Source organism: Python bivittatus, unplaced genomic scaffold (genome assembly GCF_059951505.1).
Source record: "Python bivittatus isolate LINGU-HERP-01145 unplaced genomic scaffold, Pbiv_v1 ctg000580_np1212, whole genome shotgun sequence".
Classification (NCBI taxonomy): domain Eukaryota; kingdom Metazoa; phylum Chordata; class Lepidosauria; order Squamata; family Pythonidae; genus Python; species Python bivittatus.
Window position 1 is genome coordinate 25,511,933 of NW_028277087.1, and position 22,957 is coordinate 25,534,889.

The 22,957-nt window shown below is 37.1% G+C and overlaps 2 protein-coding genes across 8 annotated transcripts in view; one reads left to right on the plus strand and one right to left on the minus strand.

Annotated features, from left to right (window-relative positions):
* The window catches only part of PPP1R13B (protein phosphatase 1 regulatory subunit 13B), a 76,185-nt gene extending 72,953 nt beyond the window's left edge, over positions 1-3,232 (plus strand). For all 6 annotated transcript variants that reach the window (XM_007423464.3, XM_025163562.2, XM_007423463.3 and 3 more), the window contains one exon: positions 1,954-3,232. In XM_007423464.3, the coding sequence (XP_007423526.1) occupies positions 1,954-1,995 (42 nt within the window). In that variant the 3' untranslated portion in view covers positions 1,996-3,232. The remainder of the gene's footprint in view (positions 1-1,953) is intronic.
* ZFYVE21 (zinc finger FYVE-type containing 21) lies at positions 2,406-22,877 on the minus strand. Of its 2 annotated transcripts, XM_007423461.4 has the most exons (8): positions 22,744-22,877; positions 20,876-20,926; positions 18,860-19,028; positions 17,345-17,420; positions 15,150-15,241; positions 11,040-11,093; positions 5,748-5,890; positions 2,406-4,264 (listed from the first exon to the last, which is right to left on the minus strand). In XM_007423461.4, exons 1-8 carry the CDS (start codon positions 22,873-22,875, stop codon positions 4,229-4,231), a joined length of 753 nt encoding a protein of 250 aa, XP_007423523.1. In that variant the 5' UTR covers positions 22,876-22,877; the 3' UTR covers positions 2,406-4,228. The 2 variants fall into 2 exon arrangements, with proteins under 2 accessions (XP_007423523.1, XP_007423524.1); XM_007423462.4 differs by lacking the exon at positions 11,040-11,093.
* Positions 22,878-22,957: the final 80 nt, after the last annotated feature.

The window sequence follows — 22,957 nt, forward strand, 5'->3', positions numbered from 1 at the left end:
CTTGCCTATTGCAGATTCAGTCTTCCCAGCCTGGTACAGGTCTACAATTTTGTTTCTGGTGTCCTTCGACAGCTCTTTGGTCTTGGCCATAGTTGAGTTTGGAGTGTGACTGTTTGAGGTTGTGGACAGGGGTCTTTTATACTGATAACAAAGTCAAACAGGTGCCATTACTACAGGTAATGAGTGGAGGACAGAGGAGCCTCTTAAAGAAGTAGTTACAGGTCTGTGAGAGCCAGACATCTTGCTTGTTTGTAGGTGACCAAATACTTATTTTCCACCATGATTTGCAAATAAATTCTTTAAAAATCAGACAATGTGATTTTCTGGATTTTTCCCCCCATTTTGTCTCTCATAGTTGAGGTATACCTATGATGAAAATTACAGGTCTCTCTCATCTTTTTAAGTGGGAGAACTTGCACAATTGGTGGCTGACTAAATACTGTTTTGCCCTACTGTAGGTTCTGTGCAGAAACTTTTGGTGAGTGCCCTGCCCCCACAAACCGTATCTCTATCTGTGTTTAACTACAGTTCTCACCAATGTCAGTTTGGTTTTTTTTTAAATAATCAGAGCAGTAACATATTAATGCAGTAGCTCCAGTGCATTCTTTATTTTATTCTTTCTTCAAAAGCTTCATTCTTCCAAGTTTTGTGTTTGGATTTTACATTTGTTTTTAAAGAAGGTACCAAGAGTCTGTCAGTACTCTTGAATTTCACAGCCTGAGTCTTATGGCCTTGAAAGCTCTTTCACAGTTGTCAAATTTGGAGAACTAAGATTCACTTGTCAGATGGACATTCTGTTTGACTTTGTGCCTCAGGAAGAATCATGTAGTAGACTTCTGTAAACATTGCCAATCCTTTCAGAGCACATCTGATACAACAGCTCCTCCCATCTGAGAGTGACGGTCTGGAAGTACAGGTTGAAGACCATGGTTTCTAAGACTACTAAACCATCCTCCTCAAAGCTCATTCCTTCTCTTTGTTAGTTCTAGATATAACTGTGTCAAAGTTGGTAATTGATGGTTTTCAGGTTACTTTGCAGTTTTAGCTGCAACTGGCTTTCCTGTTTATAAGCTTTTTGGCCACTCAGAAAGCATGAATTTTTTTTGTCCCTGACAAAGGGCTTTGAAAAAGAGGTCAGCCCTGTCATACTAGGGCAGGGCAAAAAAAAGGAGAAAGACAGATAAGGCTCATGGATTGGTCCAGAAATTTCTATGGTGATCTCAGAAAAAAGTGATTAGCAGGAACTATGCATATATATGCAGGGGTATGTGGGAGCAAGACTCGTGCCAAAGTTCTCTAAAGCTTTGAAAAGTTTTGAACAGAGCTCTGCACAGATGCAGAGTCTATGTAAATTCACTGATGATCACTTGAATATCTAGTTGCAGGTAGATAACCAATTATTTTCAGAAATCTGTGGAAATGATTAGAAGTAAAAACTAATAGCATGTTAAATTCAGAAAATGAGTCTGAATAGAAGTTTCACATGGGAAAATGGGTATTTTGTACCTTGGCTCCCCCTCCTTCCTTTTTAATGAAACTTGGTGCTTTCTGTACAAAAGCCAGAACCCATAACTTTATTTTACTACAGTATTGAGTGTTTATTCTGATATCAACATCAATTTTTGTCTGCCTAAACAGGCAAAGCTGAAGAGAACAGCATTCCTTTGATATTGGTAGCATCTGAAACATTCTAGAGTAAAAATTCAATTGATAAATTTATGATTGTTCTAACTATACCTCTTTGTACTACTATAGGCAAACCCAGATATACATAATACATTTTATATAACAACAAAGTAATCTTGTTTCTGTAAAAAAAAGCATTTTTCATCCCCCATACCCATTTTTTTTACAATGCTTCAAAATTTCTAGAAATGTTACATCTCTGTCCTTAGATGTTCATCATTCTTCTTTTGGACTATGAAGTTTAATTCCAATTTCATTTTATTGCAGTTATACCCAAGGATAAAACCAAGACAGCGAACTCTTGCCTGAATCCCTTGATTTGCCAATATTTTTTTCTGGGAACTGGAAGATGAAAAGTATACACTGGAGACATTTCACCACAAATTAAAGCTATTCTTGTTTTAAATGGTGCTCTTGTTTAATATGATGGACAGCATTTGAGATTTTCAATCTGCAGTTTGTAAGTGAGGTCTGCTCATGTTAATTTGCCAATCATTGGGAGAGGTACTCAAACAGTCTACAGTATTTTTTGCCAATTGAATTAAAAGTGCTAGATGTTAAAACCTCTGCAAAATGCAGATACGCTGTCTGATCTGTTATAGTTCACTGTAGCTGCTCTGTTATGTCAAGACCTTTACAATTAAAATATTCAATTGAAATGTTGAGTTTAATGTGTAAATCCTTAAACATCTTGTAAGAGTTGACAACTGGGAGTAATAATCTTCTGGTATAAAAGGTGTTTCTGACATGACAGAGAAGCATTAATGCTGAATGGATTTTGCACACTTCTAAAAACTGCACTTGTTCCTTCACTTGATGTTTTTTCTTGATATTCTGCTTACAGAACAAATTTATCTTCCCAATATTCCATTACACTTTCTCAAACACATCCTGACTTCTATCACCTAGACAATCCTGACTTGAGGGACTTGTATGTCTTATGAAAGAAAAGTGCAATAGTTGGAAAAGGTAAGAGGTAGGCTAGAAAAGCTAAAAGATTCACTTTAAGGACTTTTAACTCTTATTTGTGAAAGTAGGTAGGTGATTAAAGGCTGAATAAAAAGATTTAAGTTGGTTCTGTAAACTGAGGCTGAGAAAGGGGAGAATGTATGGCAAAGATGGCTTGCTTTTTGGACTGAAAAAGTATCTGTGATTCTAGTGACCCTGCATGCCAGGGTGAGTTATGCAATAAATCCAGTATCTACTTTCAAGCAAAAAAGCACTTCACTGGAATACTAATTGTACATGGTTTTATATACAGAAGTCTATTTTGAACTTCCCATTATGTTGTAACCATGCTTGTTTTATAATTTCTTCCCAGTAAACTCTAGATCAATTGGCTTTATTCATTTACACATTGTGCATAATTTATAACCATTCATGCAGTGCTGTGACTTGCTTTTATTATTGTTTAGCATCAACTGTATATATTGTGGTGATGAGAAGTGAAAGGATATTGTAAAAGAATATTTGCTAAATGAAATGTGAGTTAAAAGCCTGCAATACACTGCTAATCCAGTGTGCACAATAAACTACTACTAAGATATTGGTGAAGTTTCAGGTGTTTGTTTTTAACATGTACGCTTTTTCTGAAAGTCATTATGAAGCTTTCATATACATAACACATGTTACATGCTTAATACTGTTATATATTCTCTGCATGCCCTTAGGTATGATGTGCTAAATCAGGTCTTCAAACTGAATCCTATGGAAACCTTCTGTCTTTGTCTTTGTCTCTTACTTCTTTTTCCTGCTTCATTTGTACTTGATTTCACACCAGGCTCAAACTGACACCAATCTACATGTTAGTCCAGTGAACCCTCAGCAGTGCTACATCAGACAAGCTTACATAGTATTTAATAAGGTTTTATTAGCCAAATTGCAAATTACCACAAAACATGACTATAAAACTTCAAAAACCAGTTTTGCTGACAGTTTCATTCAAAAAGGCCAATTTATACAGCACTATTTGTAGTATTTGGTAAACCTTAATTTTTCCAAAAAAAAAAAAAGAAAAAAGAAAAGCTTTAATCTCATGTTACAAACCCCTCACCAGAAGAAAGGGTGGTTCTATATAAAATAATACCTAAGGTGGATTTCATTTGGATATATAGAAAAAAACCTGAGATCTACATTTTTGAAGAGCTTTTTTCTAGAACATCGAAGATTGGTTTTAAGTGAATTACATAGCATACATAATTTGTACTATAAAAGTTGTGCTATATATTTAGCAATAGTGCAGGTCACACTTCATTTTACATATTAAGTGCAGATAAGATTTAACAAAATAAAGTCATAGATGCAGAGCTCTATTTAAAGCATTATTAAACTGTATACATATTGCACACTAAATAAGTGAATACTTATAGGTCAAAATACTCACATTATAATTGGCCAGTGCTCACATGATGAACCACATTTAGGAAAGGTGGAAGGGAGAATCCCTATACCATATGTAGTAGTAAGTCCCTATACCATGTGTAGTAGCAAGTAGTAAGAAGCTTATTTTTAGAGCTGATCTTTTCCCCTCAATTTTGAAAAACTACTGATCCCGAGATTCATAAAGAAGTTTTGCTGCCTGTAAGATGACAAAAAGGAAGAAGTTCTGCTTAACATATTAATTTTCATAGCCAGAAACTACTGGAATTGTACATGCAATTCAGCAGTGAGGCTGAATTATTTCTGAATGCATTCAAATTGTTAGACTAGAATAGAAACTCAAATGAAGATTTGCTAAATATAAGATTCTAATTCACCAACTGGCATAGGGGAAATTTTCCTGTATTTCGTAAAATGAATAACTACGATTATATGAAAATCTACACACAAACACTTATGCTGGTCTATGACCGTAATAAAGATTTGATTTGATACACAAATGCAGTGCACATAACACCAAGTCACACACCTATCCTCTACATTGTGTAAGATAACTTCATACTATTCTTCCTATTGCTGATCTCAATATAATTTGACCAAATAAACATGGTATTATGTACAGGAACAATCCATTCAATACAAAACAATATAAGGCAATACAAGTAGTGTCCTATGACCATTTGGTCAGCAACCAAAGTTATGAATGTGCTGAACAAATGGTTATCCATCCCAACACCCCGTGGTCAAGTGACTGCGATCTCAGCACTTGGCAACTTGCACTTAAGACTGGTAGCAGTGCCCTGCGATCATGTGATTGCCATTTGCAATCTTCCCTGCCACCTTCTCCAGAAAGTCAATGGGGAATGCCAGCAGGGAAGGTCGCAAGTTGCTTGGGTGTTTCCCTACTATACGCACCCTCCCCCAGCCCCTCTGTACTTGTGCTACACTGCCACTCGTGTACCCGTCCTGAGCCGTGCTTGTGCTCTTTCACACTCTCCCCAACCAGTGCCTCTTGCGCACCCTCCCTGACCCACGCTGCACTCTTGCACACGCTCCCTGATCCATGCCGCACCTTCATACACCCTCCCCAACCCACACCTCACACACCCTCGCACCCTCTCCCTGACCTTCACCACACCTCCCCCGCACCCTCTTGTTCCCTCCCCCACCCAGCAGCAGCCACATACTTGCCTGCCAGCCTAGGACTTGCAATTTCCTGCTAGCTTCCCCACTGACTGGTTGTGGGAAGCAAGCAGGAAGTTGCCTTGCCTAACAGCTGTGGGATTTGGTTAATGACAGCAACCAGGATTGCAGGGATTGCTGTTGTTAAGCAATGCAGTCGCACTTTATGACCACACTGCTTAGTGGTGGAAATTCTGGTCTCAACTGCCATCGTAAGTCGAGGACTACCTGTAAATGACTAATAGTCTCTCGTAGCTAAACACCACCTCTCAAAGAAGTGTGGCTCTGATTACAATAGCATGCCTGCCATCTTGCAGATTTTGACTCCCACCTTCTGTGAATTCCCCCGGTGGAAGAGACTGTTGCTAACACAATCTTCCTTATCAATTTCCTATTGGCATCTTGGATGTTGATAACTGAATACTGGATTAAATAGGTTGATCTAAAAATGCTCCTATGGGAGTTTAAGCCATAGTTTAATTAACAATTGCTTTAGTTACCTTATGCATGGCTGCTAGCCAAGTAACGGATAGTTTTTTATTGGAACTGAAGTCTTCACCAGCAGTAAATTTAAGCTGTTTGAGTTCATCTGATCCTGGTACTTTGTACTGAAGTAGCATACCTATAGCACGAGTATTGCCTCCTAAAAGGAAAAAAAATAAGGGGAAAATATTTTTTCTGCTACAAATACAAAGGATTGTACCCAACCATAGCTGTTTTTTTGACAGAATAGATTCTGTCACCAGAATAAATTCCACATTCCAAAATGCAATCCAAAGTTTGAGTAAATCTCTGAACCAGACCTAGAAGAGGGGGAGCAAGAGGAAGTCCCATTGTGCAACTTGAAGTTTGCTCACATGGCATTAGATGTAATCCACAGACTTACACTGCAATGCAAATATAGCTTTATCCTTACAATGGTGGCTGGCTGAACCTTCATCTCTTTCTAGCCCCAATCACTTATATATACAGGAAGGAATGCATTAAACTCTAAGTTACATAGTCACACCAAGAAACAGTGATATGGAGAAAGCCACATGCAAAGCAACTATGGCTGAGCAAGTATTCAGACTTGCTGGCTTTGAGGTTGCAAACAAATGTCTGACAGAACTAATGTTTTTAATGACCTCATATACTGAGAAGAGTACATGTGGAGAATGTGTATTGTACAGAACATTTATTTTGAAAGTGTATCCTCAAACCAAACAAAGCTATGTCCTTGAATTATTAGTAAAAAGTCACAAAATAGAAGAGACAAACAAATAGTTTGCAATAATGGAAAAAACATGGAACAAAATAAAATAATTCAATCCACTAAACAGTACAGAAATTATTCTAACCATCTTTTGGCATGTGGATTCTGTAAAATACAGATTTACTTACAGTATTAAACTGAATTGAACTAAAATGTGACTTGGCCATAATATTTAAGCCAACCCACCTTTATAATGTTTACATCCAAAATTCAGTACTGCTTCAACAAAAAAGAGGAATACTTGTATCTTTGTACAAGTTGATAAAATGTATTTTGAAGGTACAATTTCGAATAAATCTTTCCTGTGAGATTAGTGGTTGAGAATTTAGACTTCAAAATCCCAACTAAAACCATTAAAATCTACAATTGCTCTGTTTGTGACATCAGAAGTCCCAAAGAAATCCTATCACAAAGGCAAAGTCCCTATTTATCCCTTTTTAATAGAAACAAATCTTGATTATCTAGGTTGTGAAAATCAAACATACACAGTTCTAAATCCCTAATGTATTTGCACTGTTGCACAAACGCAGAAACTGCTGATTTGAGAACAACAGAGCACGATCAGCAGGAGGCTGCATAAGGCACACCAAACAAACACATTAGGGAAAGCATGCAGAGGATGGCTCCTTGAATTCTTTCCAACACCAAACAGTTGTGCTTTAGATCACATGACTGAGAAGAATGAGGGAGAGCTGGCAATATGTTAACCTGCTGCCCAACTGCCTCTCTTTAGGGATGCACTGGGAGATTTCTTTTTCGCTGCAGCCCTTGCCTGATGATGTCCATTTTTTAATTCAATCTTTCTTTTGCAATTTCTCCTACTATACCAAATTTAGTCCTATTCTGTTATCCTGTTCTCAAGTTCCTTTACCTAATTTGTTCCCAACATTCTGCTGTGTTGGAAAGAATAAAGACAAAAGGAAAGGGAAGTGGGGGAGAACAGACGGTGTTGCTCTTTCATGAGTAGTGATATAGGGTGGGAATTCTCTTCTGTCATACTTTTCTGTGGACACATTTCTTATTTCTAGAAGTTTAGCTTTTTATGAATCTGACATAACTAATGGAAACAATATCAAAAAAAAAATTCTGAGTTGTAATTTCTCAGAATATATCTAAGAAATACATAACTAGCGCATACAGTGGGGCAAAAAAGTATTTAGTCAGCCACCAATTGTGCAGGTTCTCCCACTTAAAAAGATGAGAGAGGCCTGTAATTTTCATCATAGGTATACCTCAACTATGAGAGACAAAATGGGGGAAAAAATCCAGAAAATCACATTGTCTGATTTTTAAAGAATTTATTTGCAAATCATGGTGGAAAATAAGTATTTGGTCAATATCAAAAGTTCATCTCAATACTTTGTTATATATCCTTTGTTGGCAATGACAGAGGTCAAACGTTTTCTGTAAGTCTTCACAAGGTTTTCACACACTGTTGCTAGTATTTTGGCCCATTCCTCCATGCAGATCTCCTCTAGAGCAGTGATGTTTGGGGGCTGTCACTGGGCAACACGGACTTTCAACTCCCTCCAAAGGTTTTCCATGGGGTTGAGATCTGGAGACTGGCTAGGCCACTCCAGGACCTTGAAATGCTTCTTACGAAGCCACTCCTTCGTTGCCCAGGCGGTGTGTTTGGGATCACTGTCATGCTGAAAGACCCAGCCACGTTTCATCTTCAATGCCCTTGCTGATGGAAGGAGGTGTTCACTCCAAATCTCACAATACATGGCCCCATTCATTCTTTCCTTTACACGGATCAGTCGTCCTGGTCCCTTTGCAGAAAAACAGCCCCAAAGCATGATGTTTCCACCCCCATGCTTTACAGTAGGTATGGTGTTCTTTGGATGCAACTCAGCATTCTCTCTCCTCCAAACACGACGAGTTGAGTTTAGACCAAACGTTCTACTCTGGTTTCATCTGACCATATGACATTCTCCCAATCCTCTTCTGGACCATCCAAATGCTCTCTAGCAAACTTCAGACGGGCCCGGACATGTACTGGCTTAAGCAGGGGGACACATCTGGCACCGCAGGATTTGAGTCCCTGGCGGCGTAGTGTGTTACTGATGGTAGCCTTTGTTACTTTGGTCCCAGCTCTCTGCAGGTCATTCACTAGGTCCCCCCATGTGGTTCTGGGATTTTTGCTCACCGTTCTTGTGATCATTTTGACCCCACGGGGTGAGATCTTGCATGGAGCCCCAGATCAAGGGAGATTATCAGTGGTCTTGTATGTCTTCCATTGTCTAATTATTGCTCCCACAGTTGATGTCTTCACACCAAGCTGCTTGCCTATTGCAGATTCAGTCTTCCCAGCCTGGTGCAGGTCTACAATTTTGTTTCTGGTGTCCTTCGACAGCTCTTTGGTCTTGGCCTAGTTGAGTTTGGAGTGTGACTGTTTGAGGTTGTGGACAGGGGTCTTTTATACTGATAACAAGGTCAAACAGGTGCCATTACTACAGGTAACGAGTGGAGGACAGAGCCTCTTAAAGAAGTAGTTACAGGTCTGTGAGAGCCAGACATCTTGCTTGTTTGTAGGTGACCAAATACTTATTTTCCACCATGATTTGCAAATAAATTCTTTAAAAATCAGACAATGTGATTTTCTGGATTTTTTCCCCCATTTTGTCTCTCATAGTTGAGGTATACCTATGATGAAAATTGCAGGCCTCTTTCATCTTTTTAAGTGGGAGAACTTGCACAATTGGTGGCTGACTAAATACTTTTTTGCCCCACTGTAGCTCTTAGACTATGTTAATGTGAGAATACTTAAAATAGGTACATTCTATTTATTCTTTTTTTAAGCAATGATAAATGTATTTGACTAAATAGTAATGTCTTAAAATAATAAAGTTTTGAATGTGAACCATGGTAAGTGAGCTTTATGGGATGCCTAAACTGTGATTAATAGTATAAACAGCATAGAGGTGATTCAACAACATGTAAAACTAATATGACATTCTTTTCAGTTTTGTTTGATTAAAAAAATCAACATGCTAAAATAATCCTGAGGACACAAAAATGTTTCAGAAAAATATCTATCTCTGAACTGACCTAGCAACTCTGCTGTTTTGCTTTCTGACAGTATGTGCAATGCTTTGGATTTCATTCCAAAATGTTATTTCAGTGTGTGCAAGACATAAATGTAGTACTTTTTTGAAATTCTATAAAGCAGACACATATTTTCCCAGAATCACTTGGCAACTGCAGAGGGCAGTCATGGAAAAGACACGACTGCTTTAAAAGCTGCAAGCAGCTGCTACATATGCTCCCTCATGAAGGCTGAAGCACCCTTTGAAACTGAATCCGAAGGGCTGCACAATCCTATTACTCAAACAGCATGAAGTCGTATTACATTCTAAGTTTATTGTACATACTAGAAAGGTTGAATATATGAATCAACTCCTACATCACTTGGGTAAAAACAATTGATATGCTATGTTCAAACTGATGTAATCAGAACTGATTCACTGGTAAGGCAGAATGAATCCTTTGCTTCAGGTAATTAATTGTGGCCACTTCCTGAAAAGTCATTCTCAGCTCAACTGCTCAAAGCTATCACTTGCCCAGCTCCATCCTCAAAGTGATCCACGCAAGGGAAGTGATCATAGATGACTGTAGTGTGGCAAGCAGAGAGGTATTACAGGTTTCTCAATGTGAGATATGAGTCAGGAAAGGTAGTGAAACAACCAGAAGCAGTGGTAAGATCTGCCACATCCACAGTGAGGTCACAGCCTAAGTATCTGCTCAGATCTGTTATGTGCAATTCTGTAGGGTGCACAGTTGCTTAAGTCTCTACTAAGCAGTGTACTACATCTCTCTTCCTTCCATAGTGCATCATTTTAAATTTAAGTTTAAATGTATATCAAATGTAATTTTTCTTCTGCCTTCCTAATTCTGATCTTTCCCATTTTCTCCATCATAGTCAGGTCCTTAGCCCAAAATAGTTTCACATTTCTGCTGGGGGAGGGGTGAGCAAAGTTGAAACCATATCCCATTAGATCTATGATATTCATGCAGTAAAAGGGCCTTTCTTGCTGCGTGAGCTTTTCCCCCATCTCACCTGGAATTACGAAATGCTCAGACTTCCTTTTTTTACTTAAGCAGAAACAACCCAACTTTTACTCACAAAAAACCTCTGATAGCTTCATTCATGACAGATAATAATCTCTTCACTGGACCCAAATAAATACATACATAATTTTGGAGGAACTTTGAGAAAGGCAAAGGACCTCTGTGACCTATTCTAATAAAAATACCAAGATACTTTCTACACTTTATATTTCACAGTCATACAACTTCGTTTAATGTTTACCTTTTGTAGTCCAAGCCTAGCTGTCAGACGAGAAGAAAAAAGGAACAGTGGCTGGATGTAGCCTTGGGAATGCTATTTGGCCACAGAAATGGTTGATCATATATGGATCTTAAGGTTAGCCATTAAGGAAACATTCTCACAAAAAAACTATATCTGCACTAGGCCTCACGCACTGAAGAAATAATGCAAAAAGCATGCTTAGGAGTAATGAGTTCCAGTGCTGACCTTCCATAATGTGTTCACTTTCGAAGAGGCTGGTATAAGTATGAATGTCGTTTTCTACATCAAGGAAGCAGGCAAGCAATGAAGAGAAATGTTAATCAAAAGAAATACAGAAGTTTTAAAATGAAGATTCAATTTATAGTCATAAAAGTTAAACAGATAGGACTAAGTCATTTGGGAAAAACATAAGCAAGCTACAGACCAGATATGGGTATGAATGCAATCAAATCTAGTGGCAAAGAGTAGTTGAAACACAGGTCTCAAATTTTAGTATTCTTTTATTCCTGAGTTCTCACCACCACATTTTTATGTAATCTAGCTTTTATGGTTTAAAGTTCAGCAAAATCCTGTATTTTTCAGAACTGGCGTTAATGAAAAATCCTCATTTAGTATTTATGCTTGTGGCTCACACACATCTTAAGGAAAAACCAAGAATGAGCTGCTTTCAATACAGAATTTCCTAAAAGCAATGCACTTTAATAATAAAACAATGCTGACTTAATATATGTTTATAATTCAGTTCCACATTACTTTAAGATGTACAAAGCAGAATTTTTAAAAAATTATGTATACTACCAGACTCCCAATAACTCTTGGTGGTTGAACACAACATGTTTTACACTGATTTGTCTAATTATCAGCCACATCTTTAGCAAGTCATCCTGTTGTTAATACCAGCTAAAAGCAATTCCTAGACATTCAGAAAACAATTGAGAGTATCTGATTCACAGCACATTCCCCATCATGTCTCTTGCTTTATTTAAGTTTGAGTTAATGTTTATTTCTAATTGAATTATCATGCCAGTAATAGCCTCCTTTTTTATTTTGCAAATATCCTTACTATTTGTAATTTTGTTTTAAAAAATTATACATTAAAAATAATGTTTGGAATGAAACAATGACTGGGCTTCTCAAGGAATACTTGTAACTTTGTGGTACATTGCAAACACAGCCACAATCAACCATTTTTTGCTAGGTTAATGAAGTGAGAAATAAGTGTTAATTACATGCTTACATCTGTTGCAAAAGCTACTACTACTTAAAATAAATATTTTATTACTTGGAAGAGAAATATAAAGAAACACTTTATTAGTGAATTAGAAGTTCAGTCTCACATTCTTATTATAAGCAAGTTCCACTTTGGGGAAATAAAAAGTATATTTTGTTTCAAACAGTAAAGATTTCTGAAATGGAAACAGCAACAAAAAATAACAATAGTTCTTTTTAAAAAAAGATTAATACAAGGGGAAAATTCTAGAACGCTTTTATAAAAAGCTATGCTTCTAAAATTCATAAAGGTAGGTATTCAATTTCTCCAGCTGTTATGGACTTATTTGCAAGGTCGAGTATGACAGCAATCAGGCAGTATCTGGCAGTTAATGCACTTATTCAACAATACTTTCATTGCACACAAATGTGAAATAAGCCTGTAACAATTATGTTTTATTACATAGGAAATCTAGAACAATTGAAGAAAAAACTTGTTTCTAGTTCATTAGCATATGTAGCTATTATATTAATCTGCTAGTGCAAAAGCTACTAACGTTATTCTAAACTGAATTAAAGCAGAGGTGTCAGTAAGCAATCACATTCTTAAGAAAAATATCCTACAGACTATGTGCACTGCATGGCCCTATAACTGCTCACTATTGTGTTAATAACTACAAGTTAATTATATGACAAAATTCTGAACTATTGCCATCTAAACAGCCAACTTTTTTTCTCCCAACTTCTTCACAGTACTAAAATACTTTCTGAAGAAAGGCAGCCAAGCCAGTTCCTACTTTTACTTATTTATTTGATTATATCACACATTTTCTACAGGAGTTCACCATTCTCTTCCACATTTTCCTCTCCACAACAATCATCCTGTGTGGTAGGTTGGGCTAAGACAGAGTGACTGGCCCCAGGTCACCCAGATAGCTTCTATTGCTGAGGCAGGACTTGAAGCAGGTCTGTCTAATCCTGGTCCAGCAGCTTAACTACTATGCGACCCTGATTCTCACCCTTGTATGCTACAGATAGGAAATACAGTGCATTCGGAAAGTATTCAGACCCCCTTCACTTTTTTCAGTTTTGTTATGTTGCAGCCTGATACTACAATCGTTCAAATTCATTTTTTTTCTCATTAATCTACACTCAGTACCCCATAATGACAAAGTGAAAACAGAAGTTTAGAAATGTCTGTAAATTTATTAAAAAGGAAAAACTGAAATATCACACTGGCATAAAACAACACTTGAAATTTAGCTCAGGTGCCTCCCATTTCTCTTATCGTTGCTGAGCTGTTTCTACACCTTGGAGTCCACCTGTGGTAAAATAAATTGATTTGGAAAGACACATACCTCTCTATAGAAGGCCTCACAGCTGACAATGCATACTGTACCAGAGCAAAAGCCATGAGGTCAAAGGAACTGCCTGCAGAGCTCAGAGACAGGATTATTGCAAGGCACAGATCTGGGGAAGGCTACAAAAATTTCTGCTGCACTGAAGGCTCCCAAGAGCACAGTGGCCTCCATAATTCTCAAATGGAAGAAGTCTGGCACAACCAGGACTCCTCCAAGAGCTGGTCGCCCGGCCAAACTGAGCAATTGGGGGAGAAGAGCCTCAGTAAGAGAGATGACCAAGAACCCGATGGTCACTCTGACTGAGCTCCAGAGATCCTGTGTGGAGATGGGACAAAGTTCCAAAAGGGCAACCATCACTGCAGCCCTCCACCAATCTGGGCTTTATGGCAGAGTGGCTAGATGGAAGCCTCTCTTCAGTGCAAAACACATGAAAGCCCGCTTGGAGTTTGCAAAAAAGCACCTGAAGGACTCTCAGACTGTGAGGAACAAGATTCTCTGGTCTGATGAAACCAAGATTGAACTGTTTGGCCTCAATTCTAAACATTATGCCTGGAGGCAACCAGGCTCTGCTCAGCACCTGCCCAATACCATCCCAACAGCAAAGCTTGGTGGTGGCAGCATCATGCTGTGGGGGTGTTTTTCAGCAGCAGGGACTGGGAAACTGGTCAGGGTTGAGGGAAAGCTGGATGGAGCAAAGTACAGAGATATCCTTAATGAAAACCTGTTTCACAGTGCTCAGGACCTCAGACTGGGCCGAAGGTTCACCTTCCAACATGACAACGATCCTAAGCACACAGTCAAGACTACACAGGAATGGCTTAGGGACAACTCTGTGAATGTCCTAGAGTGGCCCAGCCAGAGGCCTGACTTGAACCCTATTGAACATCTCTGGAGAGACCTTGAAATGGCTGTCCACCAATGGTCCCCATCCAACCTGACTGAGCTTGAGAGGATTTGCAAAGAAGAATGGCAGAAAATCCCCCAATCCAGGTGTGCAAAGCTTGTCACATCATACCAAAAAAGACTCGAGGCTGTAATTGCTGCCAAAGGTGCTTCAACAAAGTACTGAGTAAAGGGTCTGAATACTTAAGTACATGTGATATTTCAGTTTTTCCTTTTTAATAAATTTACAGACATTTCTAAAATTCTGTTTTCACTTTGTCATTATGGGGTACTGAGTGTAGATTAATGAGAAAAAAAATTAATTTGAATGATTGTAGTATCATGATGCAACATAACAAAATTGGAAAAAGTGAAGGGTCATCTGAATGCACTGTATATCCCAGAAGAAAAGGGAGAGAACTCAGAGACAAATATATTGAAAAATGCTTGCCATTAGGAAACAACCTAAGAAAATATCCCAAGACGTTAACTACTAATATGGATAAATACAATTAATTCTAGGAAGATTTGACAAGAAAGACAACAGGTAAAGAAAGCTGGATAAAATAGGTAGACATGTGAAAGGCAAAAAACAAAACAAAAAACAAAAAAAAACAACGGCAACAGAGAGAGAGGAAAGAGAAGCCGATGAGAAAGTAAACAGAGACATGTACAACTAGTAAGAAAGAATCAGGCAGGCAAAGAGAGAGACAATGTATTATGTTGCCTGGCCTGGAGTACAGATACTGATTGAGGAATTCTGCAAATTATGGTTTCAGTCACAGCAACATTACAATCTGGAAAGCCTAAAATATGAAGGTCAAAACACAGTGATCAGAACTGCAGGTTTCCAGTTAACATTTATGCTTAATAAACAAATTACCTCCAGGCGTAAATCCTTCAGTAAGAATTTGGACCGTTGAGATCTGTGCAATTTCTATTTCATAATGGCTTTCTCCATCCAAAAACAGGTATCTGCACAAAGAGAGAAACAATGATGCTCATTTCACATATGTTAATTAGTAATTCTTATAATACTAAATCCCACACTGGAAAGTAAAACTTAAATCATTTATACAATGACAAGAGATTATGTTTGTTAAACTTATGCCTACTCATTACTGATAGTTACCTATGTTTTTGTTGTATCACTCCACAAGTTTGAAGTGTTTCTTCATTAAAAAAAAACAACGGGAGGTAATATATACTGTATACCGAAGGTATACTGGAACCATTGCCAAAAACAATGTACTGGCTATTTGCTCTCAAACAAAATTTTTGAAAGTGTTTCTAAAAATAGGGAAATGCATCCACGAAAACCCCCTCCTAGTTTCTGTCAATGCTCCATACTTATAAACAAATTATGAGATGTCAAAACAATTACCTCTTTAAAGCTTTATAAAATAATGAAAGAAAGGTATTGATTTTCCTAACTCACTAAAGGTGATTTATTCCTGTTTGATAGGAGTGTCCAAGAGTTGGAAAATGTTGGCTATTAGCCCTTTTTCTGAAATATTAAAATTTATTCCTCCATTAAGATCTTGCTTATGCAATAATTAATACCAGGATATTAAGAGGCTACACTAGACTACTTATTAATTATAATAAGAAAAACAAAATGTAATGCATACAACCACAGCCAAATCCTTCAAAAATGGATGGATGCTACAGGAAAGCAAGAGACCTAAGTCTTTAGAATATTCTAAAGAATGACAGGAAAAAATACTTCTGTGTTCTAATCTTTTTACAACTTGTTTATGTCATACCTTAGGTATTTATATTATATTATATGACATGACATGAGATGACATGACATGTTATCATATTATGACTGTACAAGGACAGACCAATTGACCTGTTTCATGGTTGGATCCTCAGCTTGGGTAGTAGCATACTACTAGCCTTGTGCTAGTCCTGGAGTTAGCTCGTTCTGACTTGATTCCAATTCTCAACTATTTGGGAACCCTGAAGCTCCACCCATCAGAAAAGGTTACAGATGTAATTGAATGGGATTATATTTACAGAGAGTTTAGAATATTAATTGCAAGGAAAGAAGGTCCATTTCACAAAAATTAATGCAGAGGTTTTTTATTTATATATTAACCCAATGTATATGGGTAGCCATCTATCCAAGAGACTCTGGGTGGTGAGCTATTATAGCCTTTAAATCCTATTTTATTTAAATTGTTCACAACTTTTCTGTCTGTTACTATGACAAAAAGTGAGACTTGGAATTAAGGAATGAAATATATCAAATTTAATAGAAGTCAGGGCAAGGATTTTCAACTACCTTCTCTGTATAAGAAAATACAGTTCTTGAGCAGTTAGTTACTTTCTCCTCACTAGGGCATTTTAACACTCATAAATGTTAACCTTTTTATAAAATATTTCACTCTTTTAGGTATCCAGTGCTGCCCATTCTATCTAGCACACAGAAATCCTGCACTATGTATCAGTGTGAAATAGAAGATTTTTTAAACTGCAAACAGAACTCATTATATACTGAACACCTCCATCATGCTTTGAGTTATTTGTAAAAACCATTGGCATTTGCCTCATTCAATTCAGGATTTGGGTTGAGTAAGAACATAGTCCTAATTTATGCCATTCTGTTCTGATATTTGTGAGTTCTTAAGAGTACTGTTCTTTAAGTAGTTCATTTTGAAACTGTGTTAAAATAAATTATAATTATTAATATATTTTTCTCATAAATGTCTAGCTGTATCCTATCTTGATCAGTGTTGTGAATTTATCATCTAAACAGTGTGTAGAAAAATCAGTGTCCATAGATAAGCACAATATAAAACACATCCTTGCAATATCTCCAGAACAATCAGACAAGCAGGGTGCTTTTACTGAGAAACTGAAAAAGTACCAATTTTCTGCTTAAGAGCAAGTCATAGCAATATTGCTCAGGTAACACTTTGGATATAACAGTTGGGATGCTAGACAGGCAATTCTTTAAAATGGTAAGACAAAATATTTTAGAGATTAGAGACTGTAGCAAAGGTAATATTTTTCAGGAAAAGACTTCAGCTGATGGGCAACTCTTACTAACAAACACAGCATACTTCTTACCTCTGGTTGTTGGAAAGTCGACAAACCATCATTTCTGTTCTTTCTGATGTCTCTGGAGTTACAAAGAATGTAGCACCTCAAAATTCCAGGAGCAGAAGAGAAAGAATTAAAGATAAATTTTTTAAAGTACAGTATCATTAAAACAAGCTTAAAATTGTGGTTCTCAATCTTATTATATAGAGTTAATGTTTATTAACCTTTCTCAGATCTATTTTTAAGAGGAAAAAGAAAAAAATGCCATTGCTATAGTGATAACAATTAACGGGCCTAAATGTGTTCCATTAATAGAAAAAGTTCTAGCCTAGTTCTAGTCTCGCCTTAGGCATGAAAGCCGACTGGGTGATTTTAGGCCAGTCACTCTCTCTCAGCCCAACTCACCTCACAGGGTTGTTCTGTGGGGAAAATAGGAGGAGGAAGGAGTATTAGGTAAGTTCGCCACCTTGAGTTAATTATAAAAATAATAAAGACGGGATAAAAAAAATCTAAAAAGAAAAAAAATGCAGCTGAAAAATATGAATTACTGGAAAAATATTATTTGGAAATACTTATCTGCAGCTTTATCTATATCTGAGGACAATTTCAACTCATGATACAATATAAAGATTTCAAATAGACTGAAAATAGAATTAATATTTAACAGTTTAATGAGCCACTTGAAAGAAACCAATTCTATGGTTTATTTTAAATTAAAAATACTTTGTTAAACAGTTTTAGCTTTCAAATGTAAGAAATCCTTGTTGTTTATGTTGAAGATTTCTTTGTTTTTAATCTTAATATCTGAAACAAAACCATTTACAAATTAAAATGCTCAGAATTTGATGGGGCTTGAACTTGAATATGTATTAAGTACAGGCAAAGTATTATAAAACAATATATTCTTCAAACTTTCCACAAAAGAACAAATTTTCATAGTACTCCACTGCCCAAATAAAAACCATTGTACAATTTCTTGAATGTCATATTAAAATGAATATGTGTTATGGGGAGAAAGCTATTAGAGAACATCATCTAGAAAAAATGATTTTGCCATATCAAGATTATTCCCATTACAGTGGAACAGAGGTTAACCATTTTTCATTCTGGAGTGCAAACATGCACTTATACCAGAAAAACACAAGCTGCAGAAAAACACAAGCTGAAGCTCCAAAACTTATGTGGACTCAAAACCTTCAGTACATTCCCCAAAGACCTTCAAACATTGTTACTGAAGTGTAATTACTAAAGGGAAAATGGTAAAATATGTGACTAAAATTGTATGAATATTAGCCAAATTTAACAAAATCAGATATATTTCCTATCCTCTACTATCCACTACTGCCCTTGATATACCGCTCAATGGCCAAGTGCAATCTTTGGCCAGAACAAATTTCACAATCCTGATTTATAGTTATTTATTTATTTATTTATTTATATTTATTTATTTATTATTAAATATATCACCCAAAACAAACTCTTATATATTATCTTTTAGCAAGTCAAACAAGAATCTCCAAGTTCTCTATACACAACACTTACCATTCATAAGCACTTTGAGCTGCCTGTCATAGAACTCTGTTTCTTTCTGAGAAATGAGACCACATTCAGCACACTGGCGTACAGGGTCAACAAAGCACATACGAGGCAGAGGCACTTTCTTGCTGCAGCATTTGTCACAAAAGCACTTTCCACATCTCCTGCAGTGGTGCTGGGGTGGAGGTACCAGAAAAAAAGAAAAATGGTTCAGCAAAATTGGATCTTTATGTTAAAAATGTTTGATTCTGGCCTATCACAATTTCCATAGGGCAGAGGAGAAATAAATTCTACAGCGGAGGTACAAGGAGCATGAAGAAGATAAAATCCTGATATGCCTTGTTAAAAAAATGCCAGAATGATTACAAAAACAAAAAACTTGTAGAAAAAGGTCTGATCTAGGTCTGAACTTTCATGTGCTCGAGAAAGCTGTCTTTGCAGGTCATATTGCACTACTCCCTTAGTTTCCGTGGAAGTCTAGCAATCAGTCCATGGAAGTGCAGAGTATAGTAAACAGCATTTTCCTTTCCCTGTTCTAAAAAAACAAGCACATTCAGTAAGTGTTAAGTTTCAGCATGCCAGAATTCATGCTTAAATACTTAGCTTAGCTAAAAGTTATATATTTAGAGAAAATAAACAGTGCTTAACAAAGTTTGTAATCTTCATACCTCATCACAAAACCAATAAATACATAAATAAAATGAGATACCCCATCCCCATCACAAAACCAATAAATAAATACATAAATAAAATGAGAGAGAGAGAGAGAGAGAAAAAGAAAGAAGGGGGGGCGGGCAGGCAGGCAGGCAGGCAGGCTGGCTCTGTGGAAGTATTCATACAACACACAAAGCCACAAGCCAACCACATCTTATACTTAAAGCACTGTGTAAATTCTACCAATATAACTTTTAAGGGTTAGTATACTGTGGTTTTTTAGTACAACTGTGGTTTTTTTCAATAGTCCATCGTTAAGCTGTCAATAGCTCAATATACTGTGTGAAAATGACATATGGTCAACCCAAATACTTCCTTCCCTATCTGAAATAGACTGCCTATCCAAACTATATTTATCACAAAAAAAAACCTTTGTGATGAGAAATTTTAGGGCTACTAGATCAGAATTGCAACAATCTGGATGATCGCTAGATGGCAGCAGAGCTAGAGTGTCCTGTACCTCTGTTGCCATCTAATGGTCATCCAGATTTTTGCATTATACAGCCCTATGCAGTATTCTTATATCCACAGTCCTGTAACAGTTTTTGCTACTGTAGTTGCCTATCAAAAACTCAGTGAAGTTTCTACACCACAAATCAATTACAATATTTGAGAAAGTGTAAAGCATCATACCTACTATCACAATGGCTAAATCCATAGATCATGCAAAGCCATAATTTGACTTATTTCATTTAAACCTCAAGTTATGTATGAACCTAACCACTGTGGCTTTTAACTTAAAAGTTACTTAAGTACAACCAAGACAAATGATTTATTCAACAAATCAAAGTTAAATACATCCTGAATTAATATGTGTGAACCCAGCAAATCTGTAGTATCAAGAAGTGCTCTATATGTAATGTTCTACTTTAATATGTACTATCTGTTTTAATGGCCTGACTAAAAAGACATCTGATTAGAGACTGAGCCCTAATTGCCTCCAGGATAACAATGTAAAAAAGAGAGAGACAGATTTGTGAAAGTGCTTATTATTGCATATGTAATGTGCAATAGTCATGTATAGTAACTTCCTGGGTTCGGTTATGATTAAAGCAAATGATAATTATGAAGGTATCATCCATGTACTGAATATTTTAAAAGTGTCCACAGTGCAGTTCCAAGAAGGTAGAAAAGCCATAAAGAGAAGTTGGTATCACTATTAAGTGTGTTCACTACAAACTACCACTATCCTAAATGCTGCAGCATTTGGTATGCAGAACATTATAGTCAACAGCTAGTGACTGTGGCAAGGACATTTTATTGCTTTCAGGGGAATACTTTAGGATAAATTTGCATCCAAACTCTTACCTTTCTGGTTATGAAGTCAAACTTTGTATTGCACTGCATACATCTAGGACACTATAAAATAATAACGCAAAGATATTAAAGTTTGACGGTTTCAGCCAAGGATTAAAAGAATATATGGCATACTACATGACACAATTCTAAAGTTTCATTGGTTTATATTAATAAGTTTCATAAAATACTTCTACAGAGATAATTTTCCGTTCGATAATATTTTCCTATTAAAGAAAAAAATATAAGATCATCTGTAGTTCAAATTCAAGCACAGTGAGCATGATCCAATTACAGGACTACTTTCTGAGAACACATCTAAAGCCCAGATTTAACACTGCTTGAAATCAATCTCAATAGTTATACTTTTTCTATTTAATTTTTGTCCTTTCATTAAATGATTCCTGCCCAGCAAACTGCTTTTCTTAACCTTTATACTGTAGAATATTTTCCAGAAGAGCACTTGAAATATCACTTTACTTAAAAGAAGGCTAAGGACCAATTATATATTGGACATAAAAATATGTTATATGGGGAAAGGGGAGGTAACCCTGAAGAAACAGATAACTACTTAATATTATTCTTTGCATGTGTTGCTATGGAAACTTATATTTTACAGGATTCTTAATCACAAAGTTCTCTTCATCCACATAAGGACACTATATACTACCAACATTTTTCATAATTCATGGAACATGAAGTATGTTGGGCTGCTGTGAAATGTACTTTATCCAGTTATTCTTGCACAATATTCTAGGCTCCAACAGGCTTCAACCTACTTTCTAGACAAATATTATTTCTGACATCATTTAACAAACATCCCAGAACTGGTATTGTTTACAATGTTGTTGCAATTTTATACTGTATTTTGATAATCCAATATTTTCCAGTATTTGACAAAATATACACAACACATTTGGCCAAGCATTTTATTTTTTATTCTGTTGCTGTGTGAACCCAGCATGTGTAATTTGTAAAGAATGATTTATTACATGAATGTTGTCAATTCTAGTTCGTTCAGTATGTTGTGGGACTGCTGCTACTGAGTATATTTGCATCTTTCTTTCTTTTTTTCCTCCAACAGTGGTTCTGAAGCACTGACTGCTCTTCTGTCACTTCTGCCTTTTAAGATTCTGCAGTTTCTACTTTCATCCCAGTTTTTCCTTCCAAGCCTTGATTTGTTTCCTTCAAGCCCAGATCTCTTTAGGTATGTGGTCTGTTTCCTTAATGATTTCATGAATGGGGACTTCCTCCCAGAATACCTCTCCCTTCAAATCCCTCATCAAAACTAGTTTCTTCTACAAAACTTACACTTAATTCCTCACCCATTATTGAAAGTAAAGCTTATTTTTGAAGATCTAAACTCAATGCATGTTCTTTCAATTATCTCAAATATTTCCAACAGAACTTCACTATGAAGTACAGTAATAGATAAGTACCCCTCAAATGAAGTCACTACTGTTTTCTACTCAGACACCCCCTGCTTGCGAACAGAAGAACAACATAACAAGTTCCAGCCCCATTTTTAGGACGCTGTTCTGATGTTCTACTTGGAAGGTGATTTTAAGGCAGAACGTTCAAAGAATCGACCCAGTGCCTGCAGGGCGATCAATCGCATCCTTGAGCTCACAGCAGGACTTTCATTCCAGGCGAGAGAAAAGCAGGGAAGGGGAAGAGACCTGAAGGTGAAAAATAGGAGGTAAGGCGGAGAGCCCAATTTAGGTTCCGCAAAGGCCTGCTTTTCCATGGTCCACTCGGTCTCAAGGCGAAAAGGGAGGAACTATTGAAGGGACAGGCTTCGGCGGAGGGCGGCAGAGACTGAAGGGGAGAAGGAGGTATACTGTACAAGGTCTAGACCTGAGCCGCCCTACCACCGTTACCTCCTTATCCGGCACCCACGGCGGCTCTTCCAATCCGAAGGGGCTCTGCGCAGCCCGGCATTCGGGGACCATTCGGAGCCCACTAGGGGAGCGGACCAACTTTTTGCCATCAGGGGCCTCGCGGCCCGACATTTTCACCTCAGACCTCGGAGCACAGCCGCCGCCACACGGCGACGCGCCCAAACCACCGACCCACCCCAGCCACCCAATCGGA

Coding starts and splice junctions, on each gene's coding strand:
- ZFYVE21 (XM_007423461.4), bottom strand. CDS start 22,875: ATGTCGGGCCGCGAGGCCCCTGATGGCAAAAAGTTGGTCCGCTCCCCT. Junction 11,094..15,149: donor TGAAGGATTTACGCCTGGAG/GTAATTTGTTTA, acceptor TCCTTGATGTAG/AAAACGACATTCATACTTAT. Junction 4,265..5,747: donor GGCTAGCAGCCATGCATAAG/GTAACTAAAGCA, acceptor GTCATCTTACAG/GCAGCAAAACTTCTTTATGA.